The sequence below is a fragment of the Necator americanus genome, chromosome II, assembly GCF_031761385.1.
Source record: "Necator americanus strain Aroian chromosome II, whole genome shotgun sequence".
Taxonomy (NCBI): Eukaryota; Metazoa; Nematoda; class Chromadorea; order Rhabditida; family Ancylostomatidae; genus Necator; species Necator americanus.
In genome coordinates, this window is record NC_087372.1 from 5,987,543 (window position 1) to 6,012,956 (window position 25,414).

At 36.0% G+C, this 25,414-nt stretch overlaps 1 protein-coding gene across 4 annotated transcripts in view; it reads right to left on the reverse strand.

Moving 5' to 3' along the window:
• The window catches only part of RB195_016982 (uncharacterized protein), a gene marked incomplete at both ends in the record, with an annotated part of 129,903 nt that overhangs the window by 46,481 nt on the left and 58,008 nt on the right, over positions 1-25,414 (reverse strand). For all 4 annotated transcript variants that reach the window (XM_064183759.1, XM_064183760.1, XM_064183758.1 and 1 more), the window contains 11 exons: positions 439-567; positions 7,201-7,334; positions 7,412-7,493; positions 8,540-8,726; positions 8,852-8,947; positions 9,905-10,010; positions 10,170-10,282; positions 16,321-16,431; positions 16,526-16,650; positions 17,874-18,154; positions 18,430-18,520. In XM_064183759.1, coding sequence (XP_064039638.1) covers positions 439-567; positions 7,201-7,334; positions 7,412-7,493; positions 8,540-8,726; positions 8,852-8,947; positions 9,905-10,010; positions 10,170-10,282; positions 16,321-16,431; positions 16,526-16,650; positions 17,874-18,154; positions 18,430-18,520 — 1,455 coding nt within the window. The remainder of the gene's footprint in view (positions 1-438; positions 568-7,200; positions 7,335-7,411; positions 7,494-8,539; positions 8,727-8,851; positions 8,948-9,904; positions 10,011-10,169; positions 10,283-16,320; positions 16,432-16,525; positions 16,651-17,873; positions 18,155-18,429; positions 18,521-25,414) is intronic.

Sequence of the window (25,414 nt, forward strand, 5' to 3'; positions counted from 1 at the left end):
TTAAAAATATTTTTATTGATATTTTATGATTCAGTTTAATCTAATTTGATCCGGATAATAATCCAAAAATGTTTCCAAACAATTTCTCACACAATCCTTATTTCAACTGTTTAGGTTGTTCCCATTTTTTGTTGAAACCAGGGTGCATCAATCAATAAGTCAATAAACGATGAATTATCAAAAAAATTAAAATTAATTAATTGAAATTAATGAATTATCAATTGAGTATAAAAGGTAAATAAATAAAAATACTAATAAAATAAATATAAAATCAAAATTAATTGAATAATTGTAACACAACAAGTAGATATAAAATTAAAAATTACTACTGTAATATAAATAGTAGAATATTTTATAAAGATACTAATATAATGCAAATATCAACACACAAAACAGTAACAAAACAGTCAGGACTGAAGTGAAGCGCCCATAACGTACCAATAGTCCGAGCACGCTCGCTACGATCCAACGTATTCCCCTCGGAAGTGTATCCGGAAGGTTGAACACGAATCGTGGTTGAAACGGAATCCAACGAATCCTCACTTGTCGACGAATCCACGAATTGCCCTAAAAACAGGAGACTTTTAAGCCTATCACACATCTCGGTCGATCTCTGTTGAAGCGTAAAATTTTCCAGAATTTCCATCAAAAGTGCACGTTGAAATTACACACGCTTTTGGGCTATAGTGCAAATGTGTACGCCTAGAAAACCGCTATACATGTACGGAAGTGCATAACTTCCCAGGAGGAAATGGGAACGTTAAAAACACTACAAGAGTTTATTAGGTTAGTACGCACGTGTACGTATGATAACGGAAGAGTAGAACACTAAAGCAAATTAAGGCGCGCATTAGGAAGTCGTAAATTTTTGCAAAACAAACTGTGGAACCGAGAAATTTGGATCGAAAAGTAAATATAGAATCATGCCTTAAAAATATTCCTTCTAAACGACTTAATTCCTAGAAACTATTTATGTCACAACGTTTTTGAGACGAGCCGAGAGCTTCTCAACAAAATTTTTATGAATAAGAAATTTCTACACCCGATGAGTGGCTTTATTTAATTTTTTAATCTTTCAGTTTTTTCACATATACAAGTGAATATATTTCATAAAAGTTAACCCAGTAAAATTTAAAAGTTTAAAGTTTAAAAGTGAAATCGTACACTCAAAAAAAGACTCTCAAAATTCGTCTTTTAACATTATAACATGGGCGAAAAGTCATCTAACACAGATGGACATTTCAGTATTCTTCGGATCGAACTAATTTTCTCTTGTCAAAGCGAACCTTTAGAAAAATCCTGAAAAAATACGGGAAAAATTTTGAACATTGTCTTATGCATAGGAGCCTTGACAAACCACACGTGACCAAAAGACATGCTTTAACCACGGTGATCATCACGAACCCCAACAAAACCATCGGAAACTAGTGTTTTTAGCGATTTTTTTCTTTGGAAGCATCCTTCTTTTTCATCGAGTATGAAATTCTGATTTTTACGAGTTTATTACGAGAAAAAAACGTATTCCGAGTTTTTGTGCAGATATCATTTTCAAGCAATCATTTCCTCTAGTGAAAGGAAAAAAAAATAGTTGTATACAAAATATTTTATATATAGATAGAATTTCCGTAAAAATCGAAGGTTTTAAGATGGAGGAAGGAGTAACATTCTTGAACATTTTGAGTAGGGGTGTCAATGGAAAGAATGTTATGAGTGACAGTGAGGCTAGAAGAATAGGTCTGTTGTATGCCGGCGACAACGGAGGTGGTCTCTATTCCGTTCGATCGCGGGTGGACGGATTTGTCTATGGAAACTACGCAAGACTATAGACTCGGTGGTGAACAATACATTGGTTGACGACGACGACGGCGGCGGCGGACAGGATCAGTACAGGATGGTCGGAATGGAGGACGCGGATGGAAAGGAGGAGGAAACAGGAGGAAATTGGAGAGGTCATGGGAAAAAAATCATAGTTTCATTTTAAATTATAAACAGGTTCACTTATTATTATTTATTTATTTTTATTTTTATTATTTCCACTTTTGATCCAATTATGGTTAGATAGCTCACAAACTACAAATATTAGCTATGTTTTTTTTTGATAAAAGACATTTTCTGGATTTTAACCGGTCATTTGAAAACTTAGTTATTATTATTACTATTACTATTATTATTATTATTATTATTATTATTATTATTATTATTATTATTATTATTATTATTATTATTATTATTATTATTATTATTATTATTCTTATTATTATTATTACTATTATTATTATTATTATTATTATTACTATTATTATTATTACTATTATTATTATTATTATTGTTATTATTATTATTATTATTATTATTATTATTATTATTATTATTATTATTATTATTTCCATTTCGGTTCAATTATGGTTAGGTAGCTCACAAACTGCAAATATTAGCTATGTTTTTTTCATGGGAGACAGTTCCTCGATTTTTACCGTTCATTTGAAAAATGATCATTCCAGGAAAATTTTGCTGGGAAGGACTGCCAGAGGAGCAAAAAAAGACGATTTCCAGAAAAATATGGATTTTAGCACTAAAGACGTCTACCTACAAGAAAAAGGACATACAATCTTTTGCGTTACGATCAAAAAATGAAGAGAATTGTGATGGGAAACGGAACGCCAATCTGTTTTGAAGTGAACAGCTGAAAATTTCGGTCCTACCGCAGTCGATGATGAGGTTACAAGCGTTCGGTAGATGATGTTGTGTGTTCGCGTACATACACTAACAGCAGCATTCAACATAATACGATTATACTAGCGATGATGGTTAGGTGATTATGATGCTATAACGAGTTTATGGCCAACTGGACAACACTATGACCATAACATTTTGCTTCTCTTCCGGATCCTTACGTAAATATTCGCGGATACAATAGCTGAATGATTATTTGGTGGCCTTTTAAGACCCTTTCGGTCCAGAAAAATATAAGAATATAAATACAAAAGAGATTAAAAAAATACAAAGACTTCTCAAACTTAAAATGAACCCCTATAGTAATTAAACCTTTTAAAATTGAAATATCCTTAAATCCCACGAATAAGTCCGCTCTCATTTTTGCGGAAAGACACGTGGTTTTTTGTTATTTTCGCCCTTTTTTGCTTAACAATGATTTTCTAACGAGTTTTTTTTTTCAAAATTTCAAACAATAAAACATTTTTATTGTTCAAAATTTAAAAAAAAATAACATATAATAAAAACAACTAAGTTGAACAATTTACCGAGAGCGGTGACTGATAGCACTCACTTTGTCAAGCACACTTATCTATGGGATTTAAGGATAATAGAAATTTGAATGGACCTTCTAATTCTAATCTTAGGACATAGGTAATATAAAATAATATAATAATAAATAAATAGTATAATAGTAATGATTCTAATAATCGATTCTAAAGTATTCGATGATCTCTCTTTTCCAATTTCTCCTAGTTAGCGGCTAAAAAAAACGAGAAAACTGCACGATTCTGGATCTGTGGGGGGTACAGAAAGCGGGAGAACTAGGAGATGATTAGCATCAGCGTTCAGTAATTACCAGTAATGTTTTTTTTACGTTAACACACTCTCCATGCACGCATTAATGACCTCTCACGCTTCCGCGATCGCAAACAAAGTTATTGTGCGGAGCATGTCAGGTTACGGTAGGACAATGGCTGCCAGTGTGCCTTGATCTCCAAAAAAATCGATGTGGATTGAAATCGTTCATGATGATTCTTGAGAAGAACGTGAAAATTCGGGCAAAAATCAGGAGAAAGGCATCGAATCGCACCAAATCACTACCAATAATCCTATTAAAACCATCGAATTTCTCTTTAGGAGGCGGTTCGCTAATAGCCCCGACAAACATCTGCCTCATTCATTCGTTGAATGGTGGTTTCGCCTTTTTTGAAAAAAAAAACATTAGTCCTCGATCTTAGTCTCGTCTCTTACCGCTAGCATTTCAATTTTGGGAAATTTGGAAACAAAATCCAGAAAAAAATTGGAGAAAAATCAAAGCAGCATCAATTCGTTCTCACAGCTGTCCACTGGCAACTTTAGGAGAACATCTACATTTTTTGACTCACTCAAATTATTTATCTTATTAATTTTTTGAGCTTATTACTGTAAGTACTTATACTTAATTTAATTTATTTATTAATGTACACTAAAAGGCGCGTCACACATAGAAAAAAGAAAACATGGGACCTACTACTCCCTCTTCTTCCGCTTATTTATTTTTATTTTCCATATTTTACTTTTAAAATTTCATAAATTTTATGTTTACCCGATTTCGAAAAATGAAGAATTTATATGAAAGGAGAGATATGAATTCTTTCTGAAATGAAAACTGTTGCCTTTGCATACTGAGAGTTTTTTTTTGTTTGAAAATGTTTTTGAAATAAATGTTCTGCTACCAGAAGCGCCGAAAAATTGAAATCCAAATAGAAAGATACAAATTGTTAGGCACAGAAGTTTCTAGAATGCAAAATAATGATTCGTTGAAAGCGACCAAGGAGCATGAAAAGAAGTAATCCGGCATAACCAGGACGACTGAACGAATTCTAACATTCTGCGTCTCTCCGCGTACAATGATCTCTCGTACGAACAACTACTCTAATAACGGTAACTGAGTTAACGCTAATAGTTCTCCAGGGATCCCGCCCTGGAACAACAAGGAACCTACGTAGAATAGGAGAAATAGGAAAAGATTCTGGAAAAACTACATAGAAGGAAATTTTCGTAGCGCTCATGTCAGACAGTGCTCACATTGCATGAAAATTTTCATCGATAACAAAACATCTTATAGGTATACGGTAGCAACCGGTCTGGCATAGTGGGAACATTTATTTGATGCACGAGACAGTAACCTACTAAGTAAGGTTCTATGTATTTTGGGAGAAAATAACTAATCCTGAAAAAGACCTCAAATATTTTCTTTTCTGGACATTATGCCACAACCGCCAATTCGCACCATCTTTCTGGCGACATCAAAGTATATGTGAAAATTTGAGCAAATTAGAGAAAAATGCCTAACCGTACGCTTAATTTCCTTCTAGTGCGCTCGCTTAATTCTCAAAAATTGGCAAATTTGGCAGAAAAAGCGAAAAGAGGGCAAATATACTTTAAGAGAAAAGGAAAGTGCATAAAAACGACGATAACATCCCGGAAACTCCTTAAAACGTTGCCAAAACATTTTTGAAATTGCACCAAGACAAGAGAATAGAGGTAAGCGTACACATATATGTAGCTAAGAATGGTTCGCGGAGATTAAGAGCGCAATTCGGAGCGAAAAACAGGTAAGAATTTTCTTCTCAGAATTTTTCAGGAAAAAATCCTAATATTCTTTGACACACACACAAAAATTTTTCGGAAAATAAGCTAATTCGCTAATGATTCATGATCCTCAGAAGAAAAAAGCAAAATAGAACAATAAGCCAGAAAAATTGTAGAAAATTCATAGTAAGTCAGACGTTTCTGGCAATTTTTGACTTCTTGATAAGTGATCCGTTCCCATTTTTTTTTACAGAGAGGGTACAGTACGTAAGTACACAAAAACGGTGATTGGTCGATTGATCATTTCTTCAACATGATTCAAAATTATTGGTAACTGATGAGCACTCGTGGGTAAAATGGCCAACCCAAGATTTTTGTCAAAATATTCAAATTAGTGAGGAATTATTTTAAAAATTCCATTTCGAAATTTGCTCCTCGATAAGTGATCCGTTTCACTCTACATACGTGAAGAAGCGTCCGGAAATACAAAAATAACAAAAATAAAGGAAAATCTCTCAGTACTCCTCTTCAAAATACTACAAAATACAATACATTTCTAGTAATCAATAAGTGACGATTAATGATAAACAACTAAGTGAACGATTAATTATTGATTATTATTTAACAACTCGTTAATAATCACTCGAGGGTACAATGAATGAACCACGATTTTTCCGTCGAAAAAAAAACCGAAAAAAAAATTTATGCCTCGAAAACGACCTCCCAAGATGTGAACATTTTGAAGAATCGAACTTTAGCCGATCTGAACGTTTTCGATTCAAAACATATGGTAAGAAATGAATCGGGTGCCGAACGAAAACAAAATGTGTGCGTAAGAGGGAGAGGTTAAACGGGTGCTACGTACTCGCTACGCTAACAGCAGCACATTTTTCGTCCCTCAATTCACTCGATCGTGACTGGCACGCCATAGCGTCGTGCTCGAGCAGAGTTTTGGCGATTAACACGACATAGACAACTACATAAATAAAATCATTGAAAAAAAAACTATTGTTTCTCTAAGCAGAAGAAACTTTTCATCCTAAAATATCCGGACATACCTGGATATATCTCCTTAAAGGCATCACCCCACAAATCTGAGATGGTACGGATTTCAGATGGAGTATTCGTATACGGGATCGTAGATTATGGAGGGAAGGGTGATCCCATCCATTTCTTCCTAATTGCCGTAAAAACGGCCCGGAAGATACGACTTCGAGCGTTCCGGCGCGCTATTTTCTACAAGGAGTTCGATTGGAGCGCGCCAGCCTTGTGCACGCGTCGCATCTTCCAGGCCGTTTTTTACGGCAATTAGGAAGAAATGGACGGAATCACCCTCCTCTGCATAATCTATAACCAAGTATAGGCATCGCCCACCTGAAATCCGTATCACTCCTGATTCGTGGGGTGATGTCTTTAAATAAGTCTTGTAACACCTTACTTAACAAATTCTCATGCATAACGGGATTGGGACACGTTCCAGACAGAAATATCTCTTCTGGAAGAAAAAAAAACCCGGTATCCAATCCGATTCCATGAGGGTATAATACATAAAAATTAACATAGCAACAGTTTTAAAAAGCTAAGCTTCTTCCATTTAAAGAAATCCCTTTTATTATTTTTGTGTTATTTATATTTTTATATTTCTTTATATTGTTACTTATATTTTTATATTTTATATTTTTTGTACCTCAGATTCGTGAGGTGATGCCTTTAATATAGCATGATATCTAAATAAGGTAATAATAGAAGGTAATAATAGATTCCTACAGTAATAGGATTTCTAATCAGCCAACTCTCTATCCAATTAACTGAGCCGTTGTTAAAAAGCGTGCCAGAAACCTTCAAACGGTGCGCACTTCAATGTATGATAATCCGATAAAATCGATATCTATCAAAGCAACTTGCGCATACCTAGCCGACTACGATGTATCCTTCCTTGATCGACAAGTTGTTGATAGGCAGGAGGTTGCCGTATTGGAGGCATTGCCGGTGGTGTACATTCAAATGTGGTCTCCACACGTGATCCAGAACGACATGGAACAGGTCTGAACTCGAATTGCTTACTATGGCTTGTCGCTTATTCTCGCTAAATGTCGCTGCGAAGTAGCGGCGTAAAACTTACGGTGCTTTCTTTTCGATTGGTTTTGTTGACGATGATGGTTCACATTCGACAGGTGTTGGAGCTGGTTTAAGGTTTTGTGATTCTGAAATAGTGGATCAATATATTGATCTGTTAAAGAACAGCGGATGTACATAACTGTCCCAATTATGAGCAATTAACAATCCCATGTGTGGTATTGCGCTTTTTCTCACTAAACTGTTACCGTTTCCGACGTTTCAACATTTGAGGTAGTTTATATGGGAAACTGGATTTTCTCTATGCCTACATACTGAGTTTGCTCGATCCTCAACAAATTTCAAAAGAGTTGGAAATTTTATCCCAAAGAGGTTTTTTTTTCAAATTTTTTAGTGATGGCTATGATTTTTAAAGAATATTAAAAGTATCAATAATATAAAAAATAATTCAAAAAGTGTTAATATGATAACTAAATAAACTAAATGATATCAAACATTTTTTAAACCATTTACATTACAGTTCCAAATATTTATGTCTTTTTTTTTCAAGCGCAGTTAATCCAGACAAAACTGGTAGAGGAAATTAGTCCCCGCTTCATTTGTCAGGATGGCAACACAAGAGATTAGATAATGAAGTTAAATTTCACAAATTTTCAAAATTTCAAAAAATTTACTGAACTTAAATTTTAGCTCTTTTCTTTGAATCAATATATATATATATATATATGAAATAAATATTTTAATGAATAATAATATAAATATATTTTCTTTGAAATCTTTGAATTAAATCTTTGTTTTATTTTCATCTAAATGAATTTACTTGAAATTTAACTGGATTATTTTCAAAAAGAATTAATTAAAATTGAATTTTAGTTCCGCACAATTTCTTCGAGCCACACATCAACTTTAAAAATGAATTAGAGGGATTAAAATCCCTTAGTCCTAAAATAGAACACATCTCTGTAGTGTTTTTCGACAATCTCGTCACTGTTCTCCATTAAAACTGCAGCAGTCGCTTGCAAACTTGCTAGAATATTCATGAAAGCAATGACTTTGACTAACTGCTAAAATCGAATACAGCTGGTTTTATGGAAGGAGCGAGAATCCGAAACGGGCACGCCAAGCAAAGAAAATTTTACTAAAGCCAAAATAAAGCAAAGAAAAAATCTCTGACCTATTGTTTCCATACGTCGTTGACTTAGCATCGGGCTCACCACACCAACCGTTGGACTTGGCGGCAACGCTTTCTTCGTTTCCGGCATATCTGACTTCGGTGTTTCCGCTTCCAGTTCTGTTTCCTTTTTCTCAGTGGTTGGTGGAAGTCTTGAAGACATACCTTTTACAGCCATTGTTGGTTTATCCTTTAAAAAAAAACGCAAGTGGTGGGCGGGAAAACTTCGAAAAATCAAAAATTAAAAAAAAAATATGCTTTGAAATTTATCGCCACGGGCTCTTCTAAAGTCCTGTAATGTTCGAAAATCCCAACCTGGCTATCACTGCCTCGTCTTTTCATCGTCGGCTCCGGAATGTTAGGCTTCTCCTCGACGAGTGGAGCTGTCGAGCATTCAGCTTCATGCGAGCCCTTGAAAATTCCAATGTGGATTATTAATTACGGGAAGAACGGTCTTGGACGGATGAAATTAAGTGAGAATATGGTATTTCATCTTTTGCATTCAATTTTCTTGGATTCTCAATTTTTCAATTCTCAATTTGAATTTTCCTTCTCAATTTGATTCTCAACTTGAATTTTCCTGAATTCCTTTTCAGCTAAGAAAAAAAAACACACCGATTGTAAATCCAAGAGAATTTCTGTTTACTGTTTATTTATTTATTTATTTCGGGGGGATGGGGAATTCGTGAAACTAGATTTGAGAGCATCTATAAAGGAAAGTGCGTATTTCATTGAACTAGGAAACTTTTTCCAGAAAACGACAATAAACCTACACCGGTGAAGCTCTACAACCAAAAAAAAAAAATCGAAAATCATCGACTTTTTCTGAGAAACCTCTAAATGACTCAATATTTCTCAAAAAGTCTCTCCAATACTCATTTTGAGAAGTATAGTGGAACGTTCACCAAAAAAATCGAATAATAAAATTTTGGAAAACAAAATGTGGAGAAAAAAGATAATGGTCTCACTCGGAAAATTATTAAATTTTGACTTAACATGAAGCTTTAGAATAACATTTTTGCTTTATAAACTTCGAGCATACACTAACCATTAGTAAAATCTGTCAATTTCCAGGATTTCATCTAACAGATCCAACAATGCTCATATTTAAAACATTTAAAATTTTATTTAAAACAATATACATTGGCTAACTAAGAGCCTTAATTTTTACCACTCACCTAAGAAACAAATCTCTAGCTTAGTTCTAGTTTCTAAAATTTCTAAAATTTCTAAAATTCTGTTAATGTTTTAAATAACAAATCTCTAGCTTAGTTTCACAGTTGCAGTGCTTGGAAATAATTCTATATTAATGGATCGAAGACATTTTCAGGACGAAAAAACGAAAAATCAACTAAATACATCGCTTACCTTTGACGAAGTTGACTGCAGGCTCATCGAACTTTGTGTGGATGACGCAGGGCTTGTGCTGCCGAAACCAGCGTAAGCTGAATCCTCTTCACTGCTTTTCGAGGTGCTAAAAGATGTGGACGTGTAGGGATTTTAAACGAGCTTCGCTTCACTTCAATTTCAAATTGAAACGAGAGAAAAAAGAACCACTGAAGGAGAATGGAGCCAATTTTAAAAGTTTCAAACGTTTCAAATGTGTCTTCTGAACCCGAAGAAGTAGACGTACCGCTTCTTCTCCGACGCAAAATCAGCGTTGGCAGCCGTCGTCGTCGTCGTCGACGTCGTTGTCGTCGCGGGCGGCGGTCTAATTGTTGGCGCACGAAATTGCACGTGTTGTGTCTATAAAACCCAACCATACCATTTCATGAATATTTATATAATTTTTTCTCAATGGAGAAATGAAAGCTTTTCAAGATAAAATTCGGGAAATGAGGTCAAAAATAGTGCATAAGGGTTGAGTACAAGGATTAAATGAACACTACAATGCTGTTGAGGCAGCAAGTCGACGCTCAACTAATTGACCATAGAGAAAAGTCGTTAGAATAAGTAATGGCGCATCGAATTGCTTCTTTTAGCCGAGAAAAATACCCCGGATAACGGGTTTCTTCGTCGGTTAATTAGGAAAGAAGAAGAAAAGAAGTACATTGAGGATGAGATCGAAACAGAAGGAACAAGAGAGAGAGAGAGAGAGTTTGAAAATAGTCCCAATCTATTAGGAAAACTATTCGCTGTCAACGTTTCCAGAAGTTTTTTTTTCCCCAATCGACAGTTTTACGAATAAACTAAGGAATTGTTTACGCGGAATTTATGGATATGTTTGGATTATGGGCAAGACTGGTGCTAGGCCTTATTGAAATTTTAACTTTTTCTGCGTTATTGCTGCAGTCAGAGCCTAAAGGAGGAGTCAAAGCCATGGGAGTGACGTATTCCTTGAAATACCCCATCACCTTCCTTGAAAAGTCCCATCACCCTACCTCGCAACAGAATTCAGACGGTGCGGAAATTCAATAAATAATAGTTTGTTTATGTTTTTCACAGTTTTTCCATTTTTTTTTAAACGTTCCTAGCATATTTTCGTGAAAAAATACTTTTTTCCAAAGCAACACCCAGATTTGACCAAAACTACCGCGGTCCTTTCCCTCCACAACCTTTAGTTCAGTTCTCACTCACTTTACATTGTATAAAAATACTTAAAAAAAAAGGTGACTCCTCTTACAATCCTTAATCCTTAATCTTAATCCTAAATTCATACAAAAAAATTAATTAAGAGCGAATGGAAACAAATTTAGCATGGGAAGGCAAAAATGGTTCGAAACACTTGAATTTCCAGTTTTCAAAATGTCACAAGTTTTCGATATTTTCACGTTTCATTTAACAAATCAATAAAGAAAAAATTGTTTTCGGATCCGGTAGGAAAAATTTGAACTCTAAATCGCACCAACAAAACCTTCCTAACCAAAGAATTTTCCAGAATTTGCTGAAGTTCAAAATCGTTAAAAGATCATTTCAAATGCAAGAAGAGCATCAAGAACAGGAAAATAAGAGAACAAAATGTATGGGGCATGGGATGACCACAATTATTAAAATTTAAAAAAATTAAAAAACTAGAAAAATTAAATTAAAAAATCAAAACTAAAAATTAAAAGTTATCCCTTACATATCTCAGACATTGTTTTCTTTCCAGTTATACAACGAGATTGTAGGAGTTACAGAAAAAACGAGATTCGTTTTGTTCCCGCTTTAAATTTTCAGTAAAATCGTTAACTATCTCAGTAAATACCGTAATGCTTCAGCTAAAAAATTTATAGCCAAGGCTTTCGTGTAAAAATTGGTGAATAACAAAATTTTATTAGCTACATACATGAGTGAGGACTGGCGACATGACGCAGCTTGGTATAGAATTCAATTGAAAACAATAAAATTTAACGAAAAAAAAACTAATAAAATGTAAAGCTTCCTGTAAGAATTCTCTAGTCTTTTCCGTTCTAATTGCAGCTGCACACAGGCCGGCGCCAAGGTGCTTTTTGATGTTGTGACAGCCACAAAGATATTACTACGGCTAAAGTAACGTCGTCGTCGTCCAAATTACTACTGCTGCGGTTATTGTGATGCATTTAACGGAGAGGAGGGCGAGAAAAAAACCCCCCTCCCCTCCCGAGACACCACCGCTGCTGTTTTGTTGTGTCCATGGTGGTGATATAGGTGCACGACGTTGAGCAAAACATAAAATACGACGAATTTCCGTGGAATCCGAGAAAGGAAGAAAACCGCATCCGATAGGTTTGAATCTATATGATGACATCATATTAATCATCATATTATGGTTACTGTATTATTATAGTAAGAAAAACTATAAACAACAGGAATTGTAATGAACTGTAATAATAAATAATAATAAATTTCAAAAAAATATAATAAAAATGGAAAAGCGAACGTGGGGGCGCATCCCAAGCGGTTTGATTAACGCCAGAAACTTTATCCCTTAACTTTAATAAAAAAATGGGGGCTTTCTGCAGAATATCTAATTAGAAATGTCGAGATGTCCGACTTTCAATGAACCTCGGGATACTACGATGTCGTATTGATTTTTTATGACCTTAAATAAAATAAAATAAAATGGAATAAAATAAAACAAGATAAAATAAAATAAAATATAATAAAATAAAATAAAATAAAATAAAATAGCAATCTCATGTACAGTTCATAAAACAATCAATACGAAACCTAATTAAAAAGTCTAAACACTGAAGAAAGAACATCTACGGCTTCATAAAGAAACATCAAATTCGGGAAAAGAAGAAATTTTAGTTGAGTTTTTGGAGTTGTATGGTCACAGATACCGCTAGTACTGCAGTAAAATTCAATCCTAGAACTAGACAACTAGAAAAATGACACACGCAACAACTAAATAATGATTTCAACTGTGCATTTGGATCTTTTTTTTCTCGTTCGCCAAACTATGTTCACAGAATGGATCCAAACTATAAACAACGTTTATCATATGTGCAAAAGGCCTTCAAAAAAACCGCGGCGATCATATGACTACAGTATCCGTCCGTGCTGCTGATGAATGTACTGTTGAGCCTTACTACTTTTCCAGAAAATAAACAGATAAATGGAACGATCATAAAGCAGCAGCATAAAGGCACTGTTTAGCAAAAAAAAAACGCACGCGCACACAAGTACAGCCAGCATTAGCGATAGCGAGCGATTAAGTAAAAACCCTGGATGTTGACTTCGGAAGGACAGACTTCAGAGTTACTTCAAGAAAATTAAAAATTGAAAAAAATGAAAAAATTAAAAATTGTGGGAAAATGTGGTCAAAAAAAGTCGGATAGAAGAGATAGGTATTTTGTTCTGAGCAAGTGCAAGAGAAACTCCGCGGATTATCGATCATTATCCGACGATTTTTCTCTGGAAATTTACGCAGCTGCAATAAAATTTGGCTTTAAAATTCTCCAGGAAATCAACGAGCACATTTAGGAGGGGCGGTTCGGGCCGGCGGTTACAACTTCCGCGGCGTGCTCTCTGTGATGCTGTAAAAACGATTCGTCGTCCCGTTAGCGTTGTGTAGACGGAGCCGACTAAAGAAAACGCACTTATAAATGATCTTCGACGATTCCAGCACACATCCACACACGCGCGCCGGCGGACGAAGGGGCGCGCGGCGCGCGACATCTTGCGGTCAGTCAAAAAGCTGGCGCCCCCGTATCTACGTGTGTATAAATAATGACCGACCGAGCGAGCGAATCGCATCCGCACGCAAAAATCCCCTTCACTCATATACGAACATTTTATCGCCTCCAAGTAGCTCTTCTTTTTCGATTCACACCCGATGATTTTATTCCGGGAAATACAGCAATAAATTTATTTATTTATTACGCTTGGAAATTTCCTAACTGGTCACGACATCCATCGAGGGATGTTCGCACGTAAATTTACGGATTGTTCTTTGACCGAAACGAAATGTGGCGGTTTGCTCCATCCAGTCGCATACCGTGAGAATCACTGTTGTTTACGATAAGCGAAGTCATCGGACTGCTAGAATTTTATATAAGGATTCCTATGATTTTTGGTTGTTTACTACTAAACGACGCTTTGGAATGAGGATCTCTAAATAGACCTCTTTTACTCATTCAAGCAATAGTTTAGTTTTTTTCGAGAATAAAAGTCGCGCCACTTCTGGAGTGGACGCGTTGTGTTTGTGGATTTCTGGAGTCACAGCATAAATGGATATCGATAGCCTCGATATAAAATTTAACTCGTATTCCAAAATCTCTTAAAGGCATCACCCCACGAATCTGGAGTGGTACGGGTTTCCGACGGAGTATTCGTATACGAGGTCGAATCATGGGGAGGAGGCTGATTCCATTCATTTCTTCCTAATTGCCGTAGAAAACGGCCCGGAAGATACGGCTTCGAGCGTTCCGGCGCACTATTTTCTACAACGAGTTCGATTGGAGCGCGCCAGCCCTGTGCGGCGACGCATCTTCCGTGCCGTTTTTACGGCAATTAGGAAAAAATGGACCGAATCACAGCTCTCTCCATAATCTACTATCCCGTATACGAATACTCCACCCGAAATCCGTCCCACCTTAGATTCGTGGAGTGATGCCTTTAACCCAATTCCAGGATTAACGAGGAAGGATTCATTGGAAACCTAAACAATATCGGTATATTTTATCTTCTTTTTTATTTTATTTTCTCCTTCATATTTTTTCTAAAGAGTTTAAAAAAAAGAAGGGAAAGAAATCAGAAGCATAAGCATGGAGCCTAAGCGGTAGACTGAAAATATAGTTAAAATATAGTTCCATAGTTTAATTTTGTATGTTGTCGCTTAAATACATCTTTACGTATATCACTTTGTAATATTGTATATAAGACAATTTCCTATAACTTAACTTGACCCTAAAAAAAAATCCTGCACAGAATTTTCCTAGTAATATTTTCAACAGAAAAAAACTAACCTAAAAATATAAACATAAACGTTCAGCGATAAGAAAAACGATGTTTTGGACAAAATTTCGAATAGTTTGAATACGAAGAGAACCTGATCGATCGAATTGAAGAACTCGTTCGAACATTCAGTCGAATGATTATGTACATTGAGTTGTTCAATATTTAAAATAAAACACACATTGGATCCACATCCACAAAGGAAGATATGCCAAAGGTCTGATTCTTCTTTTATTGTTTGCGCTCAAAAATCTACCGTAATTTCTAGTCGCAGAAAGAATATATATTAATAATAGCGTTAAGCATAGGTCAGCTACAATGTTTGCTGTTCATTGTCCTCATTTAATGACCCAGGGTTCCTAACACGAAATCCGTGGAGAGAGGTATGTAATAGAGAACAATCGAGTAGATAAATACCAAGAATAAACTACCAGCTCTCAAATCATCGTTATCGAAACCAGCACCTCATAATTACGAGTACATTATTCAGATTGATGATGCACTGTACTAAACCAGTTCCGAGCGAAGTACAGAGTTCTCGAAAATTCGATTCGAATCACACAAATCATCTCTGGAACAGGGACGAATTCCAAGAGAATTCCTAACTTAATTGAGAGGTATCACCTATAAAATAAAACTAGACAAATTTCCTAGAATCTTCTGGAAGTGTTCATTAGTATTTACAAAGAAACCGTATAAGAGGAAAGACCGTATCGTACCGTGTAAGGCGAAAACAAAGCAAATTTTCCAGAATCTTCCGGAAGTGTTCATAAGTTTTCACAGAGAAACCGTATAAGTTGAAAGACCTATCGTACCGTATAAGACGAGGCGTACATACATACATATGGTAGATAATAGTGGTTGGAAAACAAGAAAAAAAGAAAAATTGAATCCTCTCCTTGGAACACACGGACAGATCTGATCCACGAACGCCATTCTATCGGAATGGCGAGCAAGTATCAGCGTTGCATGTATATATATAACGAATTCCTGATGTACAAAGAAAACTCGTCCCCATTTGTTCGACATATGTATGTATGTAGGAACTAGAATAATGAAGAATAGCTGACGGGGCCTATACATATAATGTACTAGACGGCGGCACGGCTGCACCGGCGTATCACATAATGTGATCTCAGCAAGAACGTCCAAGGACACTGACAAATAACTTAGAATTCCCCTGCGGGAACTTGTCGGATGGAGACTATGTGTATAGGCAACGACGAACTACGAACAAAACGATCCTAAAACGACGAGCGACTCGGACGAGATGTCCGAGAATGTCCTTCGTCGTAGGCCGCCTTAGCGGAAATGTCAACCGCATAATAGTAGTTGGAAGAAAGAATTCGGATAATTTCACTGCGTATGCTTCCGAGAAAGAAAGAGAGAGAGAGAGGGAAAAAAGCGTCCAAAGACAGTACCTCTTTTTTCCTTGGCGCCGCAATTTTTGACGGAACCTTCAACTCGTTCGCCGTTTTCGGTTTCGCCAACGCACTCGATCTCGGCGGTGCCAAGTTTGACGACTTTTTTACCTAGAAAACTCAGAGGTTAAATTAAAGGAGACAACTAAGAGCTCCACTTGGATTTTTTTCTCAGGAAAAAAACCTTCAATTTGAATGATTTTACCGGTACAGGCGATGAGACTGGTGTGACTGCGGTGGTGGTGGTGGTGTTGGTGTCCTTTTTATCCTTCTCTTTCCCACCAAATAATTTCAACTTCAACATTTTCGATTGATTTGTTGAGTCAGCAACTGAAAGCGTAGCAGTTAAACGTTGAGGTGAGGAGAAAAACACAGTGACAATAACGACAGTGGAAAAATCTTCTCTCAGTCATTCTTCACACTTTTTTTTCATTTTGACAACAATGAGAACTGACAATATTAAAGAGAAGTCTTTGATACGAAATTCTTGGTAGAACTTTCGGGAACGATGGAAGTTCAGAGGAGTCCATTTTCAAAAATGGTTTTCCTTGTTAATCGTTTTATATTACATCGCAAAACGATTTTAGTTAATCTCCACAAATTTTCAGATTTCTTCATATCCGAGAAATTTTTGCCTTAATAGGTCTCAAATTGTAGAGATAAAAAAATCCCTCTAATAGTTAATGAGAGGAAAGAGCAAAGAGAATAGTCGAGAATATTTTCATTATGATGGCAAGGAAAATCCTAAATGAGATCAACGACTAAAATTTTCTTTTAAATGCCTATTTTCTTAGCACAGAAAAGTGATTGAGGTTTTTGAGGTATTCCAGAGCCGGCAGCGAGGTCCCAAACTCCAGAGAGAAAGCCAGGTTAGAAAAGAAACGAGTGAAAAAACGGAAAAAGAGGACATTGATTCTCAGTAGGTTGCTTTAGAATTTTTCGAGACCACTACATGGTTAACTGTTTATTTACTGTGTTACCTGAAATAAAAAACCCACTTAGTTTCAAGATTTCTCAAGATTTCTCTGGCTCTTAAAATTTGCAAAAGTTTAATCCTTGCTCTTATGAAGCCCCACTTTTTTAATGTTTAGCCGTTGAAAATTCAACACTTAGAAAACTGTTATTCAAAATTCCTGGTAGGACTTCCGAAAACAACGAAATTTTGAGGGACTCCATGATTTTGTCTCGTTTCCGTCTTTAACTGTAAGCTAAAACTTGCAAATTTACTTGGGATTTGTTTAAATAACAGGAAAAAAACAATTTTTTAGGTGCCTTTTTTGCTCCAGCTTTTTCAATTTAATTTTTTTCTCTTTTTTTTTCTGAATTCGGGGATTCAGACACTCAAATTGTACATATGAAGGCATGGAACCATAGAATTTTAAGGGATTCCATGATTTTCGTTTCGCTTCCGTTTTTACCTGTCAGCTAAAATCTAAAAATGTATTTTCTACTTTAATTTTTGAATTTTCAATTTTTTTTTGAATCCAGGGATTTGGACACTCAAATTGTACATATCGATGCCCGGAACCAACTCGTAAAATGAAATCACTAACCTGACGCCGCTGCGGACGTTGAGGTGGCGGGCGGCTTAAGCGCTGATGGCTTCGTAATGGTAGTCTTAGATGGTGCTAATTGTGACTTTGCTGATGCTTGAATTTGTCGAGGTTTAACTATGGACGGGGTCTTCAGATTTGCTGTGGACGATGCCGGTTTCAGATGTGACGTTGATGTGGATTTCGTTTTTGGTGTATTGTTGTCCGAAATCGACTGATATGTCGACGATGATGCGATGGAACTGGCGTTCGATGAGCTCAACGTTGAGCCATTATTGTTCCTGTAGGGGAAAAAATAATGGCAATCAAAATCACTCTCCTGTACTATATAGGGGCTTCAATCCTAAGATTTTATTAAGGACAAAAAAAAAAGATCCCCCGTCATCAATTTTGCTCCCATAAAATGACGGCTATGTAGTCCATAAAGAACGCCGTTCATCATCGTTTATATGCTTTTGGTCAACGTTCGGACAAAAATTGCTTGGCGAAAGCAAAAAGAAAAAAAAAGTAGCACAGCTTTAGTGCAACGGAACTTAAACGTAGCCGTAAAACTTACCCATTCCCTCTTGACGGTGGTCGAATATTTGAGTTAGGCGGACGTAGAGCACCAGAACCCGCCGTTCGACCGGGTGACAGTCCTTGTTTGTCTGAAAAAAGCACAAATTTTAAAGAGATTGAATAAGGTATTTTTCTAGAAAGAAGGAAAATAAATACGTGTTGTTGTTTAGTAAACAATACGACACCAAAAAAGAGCTCCACTAAGAGAACTAAGTGACTTTAGGGAAAGAAATGACTATTTAACTACTTTTTTGTTTTCTTGACGATTTCTTAGTACTTGGTAATTTCAGATTTTGATAAATATTTTGTATAAAATTAGTAGATATTGATAAGTTGATACATTTAAGCAAAAAAAGAAGAAAATAATTAGGCTGAAATAATTTTAATTATCTCCTATTTTTTGGGTTTCTCTATGGAAAAATTCGAGATAAACAATAAAATCTATTCAGAAGAAAAAGAAAGAAGGGAATAAAGAACAGGAGTTGGAAATTTCTACATTTTTCAAAAAGGAATTAGACGTTTTGAGATATTTTGTAGGAGCTGAGTGGTGAAGACTCAAAAACCTCAAAGGACTGACTGATCCGATGACATTGTCGGAATCTTACGGAGAGAAAACTGGATTGGACCATGATGAAAAGTTTTTTTTCTTTCTCCTTCAAATCACTTTTAAAAATTTCTTTAGTCACTTAAAAAAGTACGAAGGCGAATAGGCTCCTAAGACCTCGAGAACTAAGGAGAACTCTTCCAAGTTGAACCCAGGATTGACGAATGGGTCTTTATGCCCAGTTTTTCTTTGGGTCTCCTTAGAAATTCAAGCTGAAACGGGAAATTTCGTATCAATTTTGATATGATTTCCCAAATATAGGCCTTAGTGCATGGTGCAACCAATTCTTGTTAAATAAGAATCAAAAAAGTTCACCTATTAACTATCGAAATAATTGTATTCCACCAAAAATAGTGCGAAGCATAAAAAGAAAAATTATGGGATGGCCTACACCGCCGGAAGACTGCTCTTTTCCAGAAAAATTCTAGAATATTCTTCAGTACAGTGATAAAGAATCTTCCTCAGAAAATGCGATAATGGTTTCAATCTACTTCTTTGAAACCTTGAAAAACATACTAAAAAAAAAGGAAAAGCGTTAGAAAAAAGAGTATGCCATCGAGTTTTCGCTTCTACGAAAAGTAAAGGACCCTCAAGGGGGTAGACTCCGGGACCCTCTAGGAAGAGATGCAGCTTCCGGATACAAGCGGATTGCATGCGGCGGTGGTGCATGGGGTCAATTCTCGTGCTGCTCGTATCCATATGCGACTGACAGCCATTCCGAACGGGGCAGCAATCTTATAAATTGACGGAATGGACGTCGTCGTACCGTAGGCGGCGTAGCGTAGAAAAGCGATGAATTAGGCGCAACGTAACGACTCTAAGGATCTATTGCTAACGGGGCGGTGCTAGCACGAGAATCTTAGGGACTAACGATATTGCAGCTCATCATCTTAGTTGAAATGTTGTTCACCTGACTAATATCTATTGGACAGGTGTATGTACATACATACGTACGACGACAATGCAGTCCCAGCAAGAAAATTGTCAACAACCCAATTATTTTTTATCTATTGCTTTTGTGTAATAAATATGAGACGGGAAGAACATCGACTAATAGTTTTAGAGGGCTGAGAATTGTACGAATCGCTGGAAAGAGCAAAATTCTTCAGCCACATATTCGAGTGCCACTTAATTCGTATAGAAAATAATTCACTAAAAGTCCACGAATAGTTTATTAGCGTATGAAAAGTGCAAGAGTTTTTTTTTCTTGGCTGAAGAAAATCGTTACAAGAATAGTATCCTAGTTGAGGAGAGCTGGAGAAGGTGTAAAATTACAAGTTTCAGCAACTCTGCGGAATTCGTGACGCTAAATACGTAGGGCTGAGTTCAAAATCCAGAAAAAAATATGTGAGGGAGTGAAAAATTTCTGAGATTTTCTATAAAATGTAAGGAGCCGGAAAATTCAACACCTGCAGTTGTTCCTTTAGATTTTTTTTTTGAGGAAAAAAGAGCGCCAAGCATAGGAAGAAAATCTTCTGGACATGATTATAATATATTATTTTAAAAAATAAATAATGTCCTTAAATATATTAGAAAAATGAGTAATGCACAAATAAATCTCTATGCAATATGTAAAAACAATTAATAATAGTATGAAATAATTTCGTATAAAAATTAATCTATTATAAAACTAATATACTAATATATTATTGTCACATAATTATAATATACTACTACAAAATAAACAATATTGTAAAATATATTATAAAAATGAGTAATGTTCAAAAAGATATGTATGCAACATGTGCAAATAATGAATAATAATAAAAAATGATTATACATAAAAAATGTTGACGGTTGTTTTACTACCTAGAAGAAGAAACCCCTGTACCCTCTGCGCCAATTCCACTAAAGTTACGTTCGGATAACTTTTCCATGGGCATAAATAAGCGAAAGAAGGAGTATGCATTTCTTCTCATGCATACAACATGAAGATCTCGCTGAGGACTGAAGAAAATTTCCACTCTCAAATTCATCTCACTAACCCTGAATATGTAGTCTGAAAGAAAACCTGAAAGGAAAAAAAGTTCCCAGGCGGTGAACGAAAGCTATACTTCCCGCTGTATCCGGATGCAAATTATAGTCTTTGTATTACGGTAGAAGGTCATCCATGTATATCAACCTTTTTTTTCGCTTTGACTAAGAATTCACACTTCAAAATGTAGCTTTTCTTAGTCGATCAAAACAAAAAATAATGAGAACGTACATAGTACAAGAATATTCGATACTCTTCGGAGAGAAATACTTTCGAGAGTACGGTAATCAGAAAATATGATACATATACTTAATGAAATTTGTTGGAAAAAAAGCTATGAAAAGAAGTACAGGAGAAAAGAATTAGAGACCAATAAATTTCGACTGTTATTTATCAACGTTTGATTCTTTTGATCACAACAAAAGCTCAAAAAAAAAATCCGTTGTGTGGTTAAGGCCGAGCAGATTTTGACGACTTTGTGTTTTTTTTAGAAAAAAAAGAACGACTTTATTTTTATGGCTAAATTCTTGATCTGATTGAAACGATTCAATAAGAAAACATATTCTAATTATTTTTGCTGTGTTCTTTAATTAATATGAAGAATTGGTGTAAAGAAGCTTTGTGAGGAAACATTGGAAAATGGGGTTAATATTCTACGCATTTTTTTCTCTTCATGCAATTGATAGATATCTAACGTCAAATAAAAATAGAAACGAGAACTCGTCGCTTGAGAAGGTTAGAACACTACAAGGAGGATTAAATTGAGGATAATCTCGAAGAAAACTGTGATTTGTAAGGATTCGAAAGGAAAATCTCCAAGATCAGTCTAAGAAGACCTCAATCTCAAGCACTAATTCAACAAGAAATGATCTCAAGGATATTCATAAATTTTTAAAGGGCGTACGTATTTTCGTATGCTGAGAGCTATGGTTACTGAGAATTTGCAGAGGTGTACTTAGTACAAATGTAGGTATGCAGTGAGTGAGTACAGCCGTACTTTGCATGCATATACCTTGTTTACAGAGTTAATTTGCGGTAAAGGAGGTAATGCGCCGTAATGTCGGTTCGGGAAAAAAAAGAAAGTAGCCTAACTAGTCCTTACTACTCACAAAAAAAAACAAGAGTGTGAAAGTTCCGAATATTTCTAGCAAACGTACGCACCATAAAAAAATAAACTAGAAAGGTAGCACCACGCGCGCTTCCTTAAGAACTTAGTTATTCGTGCTAAAAAGTTAGCATAGCCTCAGGGAATGCACCCTCAGGTTCTCTCGGTTCGTTCTAATTCGGAGAAAATCTAACTTATTCCCGCAAATCATCCAAATTTCCCTTGGAACAGTGACCAATAATTTAACTAAAGATCCAGCCGAAGCCGTAATCGAAATCTGGATGTTCTCGACGAAAAAATCACTCAGCGATGTTAACGAATCGCCAAACACCAACTTTTAACCGTTTTACTCGTACCAAGTTGTATTTGGCATAGGATAATATAAATATTACCTTTTAAATCTCTTCCATCTTTTAGTAAATATCTTTTTCTGAACTCACTCGCCTAAAAATTGCAAAAATTTAATATAATGCATAATTTAATAATAACATTTTAATAACTCGCCATAACATAATTAATAAGTCAAAAAAGTGGTTATTCCCGTAAGGGTCAAGAACAAATGGGTTAACGAGGACGAGGAGCTGGACATTATTGCGGCATTAATATTGATGAGAAGCTGGGATGATTCGGAAGAGGAAATGCCGCCCTGGGGAACGTCGCCAGAAACACTTCAACACGACGCTCAGTCGGTCTATGGCGGTTAATTGTTCAATTATTAACATCTACAAGGTCCCACTCACCCCCTCGCTCCACTCCACGGCATCCCGAGAAGAAAGGGGTCAGAGCGAAAGTGAAGATAAGCAGAATTTCTTTAGACCACCCAAAAAAACGAGAAATTCTGAGTTTTAAGTGATTTCGTTCAGCCTTTTGCTCTGGAGTCTTTGAAGTCCAACTCGTCGTATGATCCGTGAAAAGATTTTTCCACTCAAAAACATCTATAGAAGCTCATTGGAGATCAAAACAAATAAATCAATATTAGCTGCGTCCTTATATCCGCCAGCTAGAAGGCGGCAGCATCAACGGTGGGTGCAATTAAGAGAGCGATCCGTCACCACCACGGCGGCTCACTGCTGACCATTCGTAAATAATTAAAAACGGAACGTAATTAACACCGCCACAATCGCGTAATCGCCATATATTGCACAACAGCAACGGAATGAGACATAAAATGGCTCTATGAGATCTATGGGAATCGATCGTTTTATTATGGAAATTCGAAAGCAACCTTAGTCAGAAAAAAAAACAGCGAAGAAGGAAGTTTATGCGAAACTTTTAGAAAATCATATGACCACCTAGAGCAAAAAAAGAAGAACGATTTTTTGAGATGAGAAAATGTTCCAGAAATCTCGGATTGCCGTGGGATCGCGACCGAAGGGGCAGCTAAGCACCACCTCGACTCCGGCTCCACTCGAGACGAACACATGTTCGCGTGATTCTAAGCCGGTTAAGCGCGTACGCGCGTGTGTGTGAGTGTGCGAGTGAGGTCAATGGGCGACACTGGAGAGGATATATTAAAGCCATGGATGCTTAAGATCCATTAAATTCAAATCGAAATGGCAGATTCGTCACTTTTACGAATGCAAGTCATGCATGCGATCGTTTCGAAGGCAAAAGTGCAGCTATGAAGAAATGAATGAACATCTTTCAGCGGAAATATCCGAGAAAATTATTCGCGGATAATTATTTCAGTACATTCTGGTCATTTTTTTTCTTTGCAAAATATGAATAGACCATTAGATTAAGATCGACGTTACAGTAAATTACGGGTGAATGAAACCTGCAAAATGTCAGCCAGGAAAAACCATCATCTTTGTGCCGACTGCTACTTCATTGATCGTTATAAATTGACACTGTTCTTTGATCTACATTGAAATTTCTGGAGGGAAAGGTGACTCGGTAGAGCCAAGAGAAATTTTAAAGAAGCAAGTAAAACCAAAGGGAATCAAGATTTTGTGGATCTCAAACGACGAAATAAGTCAATAGGGTCAGGAATCACAAATTTTTACCAAAATCAAGGTTTTCTGGACCTCAAACGATGAAATAAGTCATCAAAGTCGAGAATTACAAATTTTTAACAGGATTATTTAATTAAAAATAGCACAACCCGAATTATGAAAAGTGTACATAAATTACATGTTTGACCAAATCATTTCATTAAAAAAAAGTTAATTTCAAGAGTTTCATGAAGACTTAGCAGGGAAAAAAAAACAGCGAAACCTCAAAAACCTTCAAGAATGAAATTAGTGTATTTCCTTTAAAAAAAAAGGAGAAATATTGCTTGGTTCGAAAATGGTGAGGAGGTCAAAATAGAGCAGAGGTTTGCTTGGCTGAAGAACATTCTCAGATGGACACGAAGAAATTCAAAATCTCAAATTTTTATCCTTTAAAAAAGATGCTGGATCAGCTTTCAAAGGGGATGAAAATCCACGCAAAAGAAAATCGTGATCCGAACGATCCACAAACAAGCAAACACATCGCCAGAAAATCGGATCGGTGTATGTTTGTGTGCATGTTGTACATGAGTGTGTGTAACACGAGAAGTGGAGGTATGTCCACCCGGCCGATGACCGCCGGACGGCGCTCGATGCTGACCGCCGGAAATTTGTCATCAACGATGTCGACAACGTCGATTAGGTGAGATTCACATCGATAGCACTTTCCTACCTACCGAGATACGGAGACGTTAAGGTTTCTGGAAGAATCCCGGGAAAGGAGTCAACAGAAACCTGTGGATGATCGTAGCATCACGGTCAGAACCCAGACCTACATGATACCAAAGCCCATCGGCCGGGTTCATCATTTGATCTACCCTTAGCCAGACAAATAACGGAAACTTATGTATCATTGTTATTTATTATTATTTATCTCCACTATTTAGATTTTTTTTATCTAGATTTTTAGAGTTTTGAGATTTTAGAATGGATACGCTGAGGGTTCCCATACTTACTCGGGATAAGCTCAATAATAAATACAAACCCATGGAGCAGATTTTTTTGTTCTCATCAGCTTAGGCAAGAAAAAAAAACTATCTTTATTACATTATTATTATTAACTTTATTATTATTATTATCTTTATTATTATAATTGTCCTCATTATTGTTATTTTTATTATTATTTCGAATAAAATGAATAATATAGCACCTGTACCGGTATTCCAGGAATTGTAAAATTAATCTTAAATTTGGGATTCGTGGATTTTCAGGTATGTACGATCGTTAACGGATCAGGTACACTGATATGTAGTTTCTGTACTTACTAGTAATCTTATGACAGCTTATGACTCATGAAATAAATAAGTA